The sequence below is a fragment of the Electrophorus electricus genome, chromosome 15 (genome assembly GCF_041902795.1).
Source record: "Electrophorus electricus isolate QZ-2024a chromosome 15, ASM4190279v1, whole genome shotgun sequence".
In the NCBI taxonomy this organism is placed as follows: domain Eukaryota; kingdom Metazoa; phylum Chordata; class Actinopteri; order Gymnotiformes; family Gymnotidae; genus Electrophorus; species Electrophorus electricus.
The window spans coordinates 19,285,038-19,296,232 of NC_137511.1; the positions used below are offsets into that span (position 1 = coordinate 19,285,038).

The 11,195-nt window shown below is 48.3% G+C and overlaps 1 protein-coding gene across 1 annotated transcript; it reads right to left on the reverse strand.

Annotated features, from left to right (window-relative positions):
* Positions 1–9,890, reverse strand: med1 (mediator complex subunit 1). Its single transcript, XM_027009184.3, has 16 exons — positions 9,755–9,890; positions 9,187–9,290; positions 8,974–9,052; positions 8,742–8,796; positions 8,477–8,609; positions 8,309–8,337; positions 7,913–7,984; positions 7,727–7,801; positions 7,460–7,623; positions 6,948–7,059; positions 6,554–6,678; positions 6,307–6,431; positions 5,932–6,133; positions 5,708–5,803; positions 5,493–5,598; positions 1–5,132 (listed from the first exon to the last, which is right to left on the reverse strand). The coding sequence occupies exons 1-16, from the start codon at positions 9,876–9,878 to the stop codon at positions 1,313–1,315; spliced, it is 5,421 nt and encodes a 1,806-aa protein (XP_026864985.2). The 5' UTR covers positions 9,879–9,890; the 3' UTR covers positions 1–1,312.
* Positions 9,891–11,195: the final 1,305 nt, after the last annotated feature.

The window sequence follows — 11,195 nt, forward strand, 5'->3', positions numbered from 1 at the left end:
TTATCAATCACAGCATTGCATGTTCGTCACTTTATTGTTCAAGACCACATTGCTCAAAATTGAGAATTAAAAAAAAATATATGTTTACACATTTGATTAATTTTTAAAAAGCTGTTCCATTTTCCATTCAAACCTCTGTAGACATTCAAGGCTGCCACTAATTGCTGTTATTTCTTAACAACTAATACCTGATTCTGCATGGACTATGGTTCTCAGTAATATCTTAATTGATGCTAGTGCTTTAACTGTCTACCAAATTAATTTTCTAGCCATTTACAACAACGTCACTAAAACATTATTTTCATGACTGCAGAAAAACTACCGCAGCACCACATTTTTCAACTCTTGCTCAGACTGCTCGCCCACAAAAAAAAATAATAAAAAAAATAAAAATAAATTCGACTTTGCACAGACTAGTCGACTTTTAGGTACGACAGCACCACCTGCTGGTGGGCGATGCACGTCACAGTCAGGCTCAAGACGCACACACCCTCAGCGTTGCCATGTTTATTCCAGTCCACTAAAACGATCTGCATATTTACAAAGAAAGGGAAAACGCTAACCTAATCTACAATGCTCCTCTGCGCAGGCAAAGCTACATGTAAAGATTTCCTGTTAAATAATCATGATACAAATAACCAAATGATAAAGGAGTGTATTAAAATACTGTAACAAAATTAAGGCATATTGGCCCAATACTATAAAATCTGGATATTCTAGTTTTAAACACAGAGCGTTTCAGGGGAGAAGGGAGCTTTTTTCTTTCTCACTTTTTAACTTTGAAAAAAATACAGTGGGACCCCCCCCCCCCCTTTTAGACAAAAGGTAAACATTAAATAGACAAAAAAAGCTTGTTCAGTTAACTTGAGTACTGGTCATTACAAATAATTTAGATTATTTTAGACAGTCTGATCATGTTGAATTTCACAGTGTAGTTTTACATTGACAGGTTTAGAATGTTCACTTCATGATCAATAATTACTGATAAAGGCTTGATGACTGTAACTGTACAACATGACAGCAACTTAAAACCTTGTATCTCAATCCCTGAATCCAGTGGTTTGGGTTCACTCTTTCCATTTAAAACTTTTTTTTAAAAACCTCACCTGTTTTTTTTTTTTTTTAACAGTTACTTAGAGATTGACAGACCGCAGACTGAGGACTGCGTTAAAAGTGGCATGAGTAACGTTAATCAAATAACAGGGCCTTTATCGAGTTACAGAAATCCAATATTCTAAAATGTAAAATTAGAAATAAAATAAACAAATGACAGCAAACATTTACATCCCAAGTGACCTTCTCAAACAAATGATTATTTGAATGGTTCTAGATTGCCAGTTAGAGCAGAATCCATGAGGTCATCGTCCTCAGTATGCATGTACATGGGACTGAGTCGAGAGGTCCGCTCAGAGCCAAGCATGGACATAGACGGGTCTGAGCAAGACATAGGAGACCTGGACCAACTGTCTGCTTTCATTGGGTGAGAGGAAGGGCCACAAGACATTGACTTTTTCTTCTCCTTCTCTCGATCCCTTTCTCTGTCCCTCTCTCTCTCTCGCTCTCTCTCTTTCTGCTTTTTTTTCTCTTTTTTGTGCTTCTTGTGTTTTTCTCCCAGGCTGACCGACATGGAGCTCATGTAGTCTTGCGGCGGTTGGAGGGGTCTCATGGTCTGGTCGTCGTCTGAGCTGGGGCTGTTCTGATGGGATTTCTCTGCAACTGAGCTGCTGCCAGACTCGCTCTCGCTGTCTGGGTTCAGAGGCGTGTACCCCGGCGACCGGCTGTGACTGGGGGAGCTGCGGTCGTGTTTAGGTGTTGAGCCACTGAACATGGGTGACGCTTTGAGGCCCGAATGTTGGGGCCGCATGGAGCCTTCACCTGATCCCTCCCCTGGCTTCTGGAGGGTGACTTTAGACTTTATGCTTGGAGAACCGCCATCTGGCTTGCTGATAATGATCTTAGCCACACCTGTGCTGCTCACCCCACCGCCCTTTGGGTCCATAAGCTTTTTGTCACTGGAGCCGGCCCCTGGAGCAGACACGGACTTCAACTTGCTTTCCCTGTCCATTTTGTCTCGTTTGCTGAGGTAGTCTCCTCCCTGTGAGGACATGACATGCTTGGAGGATGGAGGGCCAACGTTTTGGGGAACTCCTCCGCCTGCGCCTCCAGCACCACCTCCGCCACCCCCGCATCCTTCGCCCTCCTCTCCTCCAATCCCGCCGCCACCCACGCTCTTCAGCTTGTCTATCACTGCTGTCAGCGATGGCTTTTTGTTTCGGCTAGGAGATTTGCCCTTGGCATTGGGGTTGTTGCCACCTCCTCCCCCTGTACCACAGCCCCCTCCACCTCCTCCACTCCCCCCATACTGAGACTGGCTGGAAGAAAAGGACATGGAACCCGAGGAAGAGGAGGAGCCAGCAGAGGAAGTAGAGGATGAGGAAGAGCCAGAAGATGAGCCACTTCCTAACTGCTTTTGGGAACTCATCCCACATCCAGAAGAGGACTTTGTCCCTCCGGAACTACCACTTCCAGAACCAATCGGGGACTTTGCTTTTGAGGACGGAGGCGTACCAGGGACCTGGCCCTGCTGAAGCTTCATTGGGGACGAAAGTTTTTCCGTGGTGCCAGAGCGAGAGTGTGAGGGAGAGATGTTGGGCTTAATGTTGGGATTCATCAGGGATCCAGGAGGCTTGCCTCCCTGGGCCTTCATTTTATTCCCACTCACTGCTCCACCACTGCCACCACCACTTGATCCAGACATTCCGTGCTTGGTAATTGGAGAAGAGCCCGGTTTGCCTGAACCCATCCCCAAGGAGGAGCTTTTGGACTGAGTAGGCAGGCCACTCCCACTGCCTACTGTTCCAGGTGGCTTGGAGCTGTTGCCTTGTCCCATGGAGCCCTCCAACTTACTGCTTTTGATCTTCCCCATGGATGAGGAGGAGTGGGAATGGTGGCTTTTGCTGCTACTCGTGCCACTGGCAACACCAGCACTGCCACTGGTGGAACTGCTCGATGTATAAGCTCCATGAGAAGATGTCTTTGTTAAGGTCCTGGGGATCTGTATTGTGATTTTAGGTATAGGAGGTGTGGCACCTCCTGGAGGGGTCTGAGAACGACCTGAACTCCCTGGAGATTTGGACCCCCCTCCAACGAGCGATCCTCCAGTGCCCACGACACTCCCGCTTGGAGGGGTATAGGGCCTACCTCCTGAGCTGTGTGAGGGAGACTTCCCATCAGGATCCAGCTTTTTCCGCTTGGGTGGTTTGTCTTTTGACTTTCCCTCGCTGGAAGGGGTACGACTGCGTTTGACCTGTTTCGCTTCAGAAGAACCAGTACCTCCCATCACCATACCAGAGTTTCCTCCTCCGCTGTCTTCTTTCAGTCTCATTGGCTGCTTGACTTTTAGTTCACTGCTTTTGAAGTCACTGCCCATTGAGCCTATGCTCATCATGAGCGGACTCTGGCTTCCAGCTCCGTGAGAGGAATGGGAGTCTCCCATATCCGGCGCTGGGCCCAGCAGTGGCTTTCCTCCTCCGCTGTTACCACTGAAAACCAAGCTCATGTCAAAAGGGTCCTTTAAGGAGGTGTCAGGGGTGCTTCGCCCATGCAAGGTGGGATTCTGAGGAGTTCCTGAGGGGGTGTTTTGCTGACTGCCCCCACTGAAGCCCTTCACCAACTCCATATCTGGCTCCGGGCTTGGCGAACTGTCCTCGAAGTAATTCTGTGAGAAGGTCGCCTGTCCAGGAAGCAGTTCTGGGTTAAAATCTGTGTCTGTGAAGAAATTGCTTGAGGAGACATCACTGTTTGGTGTTGCTGCTGTAGTGGCTTCTGCAATCAAATCTGCTGGATCAGTGAAGGGATTCTCATTGCTGTTGGCATTAAACAGATCAGCCTCGAATACAGTGCTGCCCTGTCCGGAGCTGGAGGAATCCCTTAACGGCGTTCCCAGGGATCCGCCTTCCTCCCCAGCCATGTGATGCTGTCCATGACTTGCACTGCTGCCCTTAGGGGCCTGGTCAGGAAGATCAGACAAAATGTCGTTGATGTCGGTGCCGATGCTGTCGGAGCTGGAGAGCCGTACCATGCGAGGGATTGACCCTGCTGGCTGGGACTGAGCTTGCGTCTGAGCCTGAACGTGTGACTGTGGGTGGTACGGCATCCCAGCACCTGTGGGCGGGGTCCCGCACTGACTTGGGGCTGGCGTGATACTGTGAGGCGTGTCCAGCCCATCACCCGGAAGATTGACATCAAAGATTGGGTTTTGCGAGGCGTCGACGTCCATGGAGAAGAGCTCACGGTGGAAGTCGTCTTCGGTCGGGTGGTGTGTGTGGTGGAGCTGCTGGGTCATGCCCCCCACCTGCTGTTGCGGAGGTTGCTGTTTCATCCCTACGCTGCCTCCCGCACTGGTCACAGCTTTGTCAGATGCCCTTGGACGCTTCTTTTTGCCCTTGGTGCCTCCGCCTTGACAGGGCTGACCTTGGCTGTCTGTCCGTGGGGAACCAGAAGAGTTCTGCCTCTCCAGAGGGCTGCTACCATACAGGGCAGCAAAGTCCTGTGAAGGGTTGTCCTTCAGCAAGTTCATCAGCATGGGGTGGTTTTTGGTGTTACTAGCAGGAGACGTGGTGGGCGGTGGAGTCTGGTGAGGCTGTGAACCTCCCGAGGTCTGGGGGGTGGGACTGGACCCGACGCTTCCTGTTATCTGCAGCAAGCTGGTTAGTATCGGGTTCTGGGTCACCTTGCTGAAGTCGTCCGAGCTGTGGCTGTGCTGTGGGGCCTGTTGCTGCATTTGCTGCGGCTGGGTGCCCATCTGCCCCATGGCGTCCACAACTGACCCGCCTTGACGATTCATGTTAAAGAGTGACGTAATGGGGCCCTGAAATGCCCCGCTTGGCCCACCTGCCCCAGCACCTCCTCCGGTTGGGGTAGTGCCTCCTCCAATACCAGGAAGGCCCATGGGGTGGTTCCCATCGGGCCCTGTGCCCATTCCCATGTATCCTGGGCTGCCTGTGGGAGGCAGGTTCTTCTTCACCATTATCTCCACTGTTTCAGCTATCAGGGACAAAGCAGGGGTGTCTGCCTGGATAGTCTCTGCTTTGCGTCGGATAGCTCTCATCGTCACAGGGATGGACATGCATCTAAAGACGGGAAGAACGATAAAGGAAAACATTTTGATCTCATGGAAATTCACACGTGTACTGCTAATTAGTGTCTTATGTCCACCAGGACGTCTTCCAGGTGCTAATCATGCCAACTAATGTTCTGCTCGGCTGTCATTGTTCTGTGATCTAAAGCAGGTGTTTCATATTCCAGTCCTTGGGGATTTCCAAATGGGACACTTTACTCCATCTCAGCTCCCAACACAAATGCCGCAGGTATTAGTTACTCTTATTGGCATGGTTCAGGCATGTTAGGAGCTGGGAGTGAGTGAAACTGTGGGCATCTGGCTGGGGTCCCTGAGGATTGGACTGGGACATGGGGCGGTACTACACGCTTACCTCTGCACCACTTTAGTAATGAATTCATCCGTGCAGATCAAAGCATCAGACAAGCCCTTGTAGAGCTTACAGGCCACCTGCCTGGAGTCAATTACGTCCATAACCACTGAGAATAGAAGAGAGATGGAACGGGAGACAGAATCTCAGGGGATCCAACAGTCTGATCTTGTATATGTGAAGGCTGATGAAACGGTAGGATTACGACGTGTCCTCACCACAAACGAGAGACTCGTTCACGGGATGCTGGAAGGACACACTGAAACTGGAGTCGGTCAGTGGACACACTTCAAACTGCAGCAGTCCTGGGTTGTCTACAGGAAAGGACACCATGACGCACTAGTGCTGCACTAACGACTACAGTGTATTTCTGACGACCAACCAACAGTATCCGCCAGCATTATCTTCTTGAAGGGGAACTGCAGATAAAGAGACAGCCCACCTTCCTTTATGTAGGTCTTTTTGACACAGCTGCCAATCAAGGTGTTGTAAGCGGCCTGATGGCGTATGATGTCCAGCAGGGCAGGCACGTGGGCAGGGTGCCTGAATGGAATTTTAGACACGAGAGCCCCTTGCAGAGATCTCCCATCCTGCACTGGGGCATTCCCATTCAGGAAGTAACAGTGCTGCTGCCCTGGTAATGACTAGCCAAGCAGACACATCATACGGGAGGTCAGAGAAAGGTCAGACATCACACAGGAGGGTCATAGTACAAAAGAACCCCCAATAATTACTTAACTATTATCCTGGACCCAAGTACACAATCCAATTGATTACACAGATGTTTACAATGATGCTGATGAAGATGATTATTTACAGCATAGAAGCGCATGGACACGGCAGACGCTGCAGAACTGACGTTCTCGTCATCACGGAGCTGGCTCTTAATGATGAGGTCATATAGCGGAGACAAGGCTGGAGCAGACTCAAACACAGGGATACCTAAAGAGACAACACACATCCAATTATACCTTGACTTTGTGCAGTAACTGTAAAACAACACTGTAGTTCAGAAGTGGCACTAAACATGAGACCTCTTGCCTTTTTATCCTTGCTCGTCTTACCTGTTACGTTGGCCATTTTCTGAATGAAGGATGGGGAGAAAGGCATGGGGCAGTTCATCCTCAGGAAGAAGCACGCTGGCAGATCCACACAGTTGGAGTTTGTCACTGGCGAAAACGTTGGAGTCCTAGAACCAAAGTAGGGAGGAGAGGAAGACTCGTACACTCAGCACTCAACCACGTGCCTCAAACTTGGTGTTTCATTTTACTTTCAGAATGATTGCTTCTAGTAGCCTGGAGTTTTTTAGAAAAAACAACAACAAACACTTATAGCTGCATAGCACAGACAGAACTGCATATTGCAGCATTTATTCAATCTCAATTACAAAGGCCAATACTGCGATGATGATCGTCAAGCAGTATATTGTATCATCTAGTGATGGTGTGTGAGACTTACCCTTTGTTGTCCACAGGGTGGGATCCTGTGATGAGAGGAGCAATGGGAAGTTTGTAGATCGACGACGTTCCCTCCACGGTTACGGACACGCTCACACCCAGGGAGCGAGGGACTGCACCACAGAACATGAGCATGGTGGTGCACAAGAAATAATCAACTTGCCATGTCATGGATCAACCAGCGTTGATTCTGTGACACAGAAAACCTCTCAGGAATGTTCCAGAGATCAACAACTGACCCAATACGGGTTTCCAATACCAGTAGTCTCCTAGTCATCAGATTTCTTTAATCTATTCTTTTGTAGCCACAGAGAAATGATCTTGAATATGTGTTAACTGTCAACTACTATAAGATAGAGATGCAGTTGACAGAGATTAGTTTGAAAAAGATGGAACGCTGGACTATTCCTTACAATTACCTGTGCCTCACTACAAGCATTTCACAGTAGGACTGTCCTGGACAAACTGTGCCTACAGCAAATTGATCATGTGATCGAGGGTAAACATGCTGACCAGTCGCATCCGTGAAGGAGAGCTGAGTGCCCATGCCCTCCTCGAAGATGTCGTACGGCGAGACATAGCACTGCAGGGAGAGCAGGTGCCCGCCGCTCCGGGCCGTCAGTGCGCCTACGCTGCCATGCAGGACCATATCCACGGTGCTCGCGTTGGTGGCCAGCCTGGAGCAGAAACACATTCAGAACTGCACCACAGCACTCCAGCCTGGAGCAGAAACGCACTCCAGGGAGAGCTTGTCCATGCACTCAAAGCAGTGTCACATACCTAAACATGTGCATCATCTTGGTGAGGTCCAGCTCCAGAGACTGCAGGGCCAGGTACATTTTGGTCTTCAGTTTGCTGGAAGGGAGAAGCAGAAATCCATAGAGGTGGTTTGATTGATAGGTGAACAAGTATATGAGCTGGGTGGACAAGGTTTTACGCCACAGACAGGCAGTACTAAACACTCACTTGTCCCCAGGAAGCTTGTACAGGTTGACCAGACCCTTCAGGTGTTTGGAGAACTCCTCAAAGTTTTTCTCTCTATTAAATATTCAACACAATAATTATGCAGTAGCTCCAGAGTAAAGATACACTACTATCTTACAGCAAAAGTAAGAACGGAGCAACTCCATACGCACACGCTCCACCAACTTTACTGTAAACATGTTACAAACACTTTGTAACTGTTATTGCTCACTTGTACGTGCATACTTACATAAAGTGCAAAACAAATTACAGTCAAATCAAAACAAATTACAGGCCTTTCCCAAATGATTTAAAAGTCTAATCCAAACGTTTCGGTTTAATAACTGTCACTGTAGAAACAATGAAATCTGTTAGTATATCCAGGCCACATTTGCTTACCTTAGATGTTGGATCAGCTCTGGACAGCTCTACAAAAAGAATGGGGACTAGGTGTTAATAACAAGTCTACAGCACAATCTCTCATCTAACCGAGCCATTTCTGAACTCTGCCTGATCCACTCCAAAATCCCCTACTTCTGAATATACATGTGCGACCTGCTCTCTCACCGCAGGGTTCTCGCCGTGGTGGGCTACTTTGACGTCCACCAGTTGACCAACTGTGTCCAGCTGAACTTCGACGTAGAACATGTCGGAGGTGATGTAGCACTCCGTTTCTGAGGGACTCAGGTGGGAGCCCAACCTGCGGGCCAAAACAGACGGCGGGGGAGGGGCTTAACGAAGGCATGACTCACAGACAGTGGGCCTGTAGTGAAAGAGCAAGCAACATACAGAAAGACAAGAATACAGGAAGAAAGAACAACGTGAAACCTACATGTTCTGACGAGCAATAGACTCCAGGCGGTCAGTCATAGAGGCCAGCGAGGACACTGATCAAGTGTTGAAGAACAAAAAAGTTAAGAAAACATATGGCCCTAACAGGAAATCCATACACACTTTGCATTTGTAAATATAAACCTGAATTATAAATATTATCTTTTTTAAACATGTCATTGTATCATGCTTCTGTGGTGTCTAATAAACAAGACTTGAGGTAAAGCCCTTACCCTTTAGTGCTCTTTGTAGTGTCTCTAAACATGTAAGCAGGAGCTGATGTCCATCTGAACTCATCGCACCTCGCTTTTCCTGAGCAGAGAGAACAACAACAACAACAACAACAACAACAACAACAACAAAATAAACCCCCTGAAAGAGTGAACATACTGAGCACCGAGTACGTACGGTTAGGCAGACAAGCCAGCCCAGCTACTGCTCCTTACCATTGCCTGTCGCACGACTTTACTGGTTTCCTGCCAGGGTCGAGACACATGCTTAGCATGCAATCGCTCCAGCAAAGCATTCACACGACTCTGCTTCTCCGCCTCTGTAAAGGAGAACATGTGCAGTTTGGTCAGTGTACTTCCTACAAGATGTTAACTACGACGGTAAGTTAAAAAATCTAGAAACCTGGCTCGTGGATAAGAGCAAGAAAGCGTATAAGAAAGCTTCTTTGCTTCTGCGGGGAAGTATCTAGCCAGCAATAGCGAAGCATCTGTCACGACGTAAGGCTAAAACTAATGTCCACAAGCTACAGCCATACTGCTGACACATGTCCTAACCAAAGCGGACAAATTAAAAAGATTCTCGACGAGTGTCTAGGCTAAAAGCCGACAACCACGGAAGACGGCTACTCTAATGCGATCCTTATGAAAACAGCTAACTCGGGCTAGCTACGTAGCTAAGTTAGCTAGCATGCAGAATGCAGTAAACAAAAACTCCGCACGGCCGCCGATCGGTTCGTTCAAATGACTGCGAGCTGTATTTGCGTGCGATCGTGCACACACACACCTGTCCCTTCCTCCAGTTTAGCCCGGTCCGAAGGTGCGGGGGTCCCGACGCTTTGGTTTAGCACCGCCGCCTCTCCGGCGGGGCTACAGCTCTGCATCGACGCTGCCGCCGCCGCCGCCGCCATCTTCGCAAGTCCCCGTCGCTTTTCATGTGATACGGTGTCGCAACACGGTGACGTGAGCTTGCGACGCGGACGCTGACGGCCAGTCCTTCAGCACCACTCTGTATAGTTATATACCATTATACAAATATACACTTGTTATACAACTAGATATGCATTGAATATACGCTGATCTAGAGTCCACAATAAGTAAAATAGAATGTCCTCAACTGTTCACTCACATTAAATCACTAGTTTGAATGCTTGTGGAAATAAATAAATAATTTTAATAACTTTATTTGAGATAATGACAGAAACTGTAAAACAATTCTATAACAAGATAGTCTAAATTATTAACGTCTGTTACAGGGAACATAACGTAGTGCAAAATTAATTCATTCATTAGTACAGTAACAAGTTCAAAACACCAGAGGGCGCAACTGACAGGCTCGCGACACGCTGCCATTCCATAAATGATTTCTTTCAGCTCAGCCACCCCATAAATTAATCATTAACAAATACGCACACTTTGAACAAAAGCCACCAACATTTTCTTAAATTTGTGCTGCGTACACACAATACATAGCCATACACAGCCCATGGAAAGTTTGTGTGTGTGTGTGTGTGTACGTGTGTGTGTGTGTGTGTGTGTGTGTGTGTGTGTGTGTGCGTGTGTGTGTAAGAAATAGGGGGCGATGAGAGATAGAAGAGATGCCCAGTGTAATTGATGTGTCTACTGGGAGCTGGCAGCGGATGGGCTTGATATGAGTGCCAGCATATCTGTGGAATGGTGGTGCATGTGTGTGTGTGTGTGTGTGTGTGTGTGTGTGTGTTTCAGAGTGGGCACTACACGCGGGCACCGAGGCAGGCTCTGAGCTGAAGCGGTGCCATCAATCAGAAGGTACTTCACCCCGGCATGGCAGTAGACCCTTCCCCCCTGCCTATGCATTGGGTGAGAGGAGCAGGTTCACTGGTGGTAAATAACCCTCTCCTGCCCCCTGATATGCAGCTGGCTCACAAAGCAGGCACCACTGTTGCCGATCTCTTTGATTCCTTGCCATTAAGGTCTTCATTGATCCACCATTTTGGTTCTGAGTCTCGGGCACGCTGGCACGCTAGATAAGCCTTGATCCGCCATCTTGGCTCTGCTGCCTTGGCTGTCGCTGCAGTGTAGCTGAGGTTGAGTGGGGCCAGTGAGTGACACGGTCTGCTTAAAGTCAGCTCTCCCCCATCTAACACTTCCCCAAAACAATAAGACATACATGTTGACACGATACATGTCAACTACACGAGCACTTGAACTACAGAGAACATGTCAGAGAACATGTCATTACATAGACT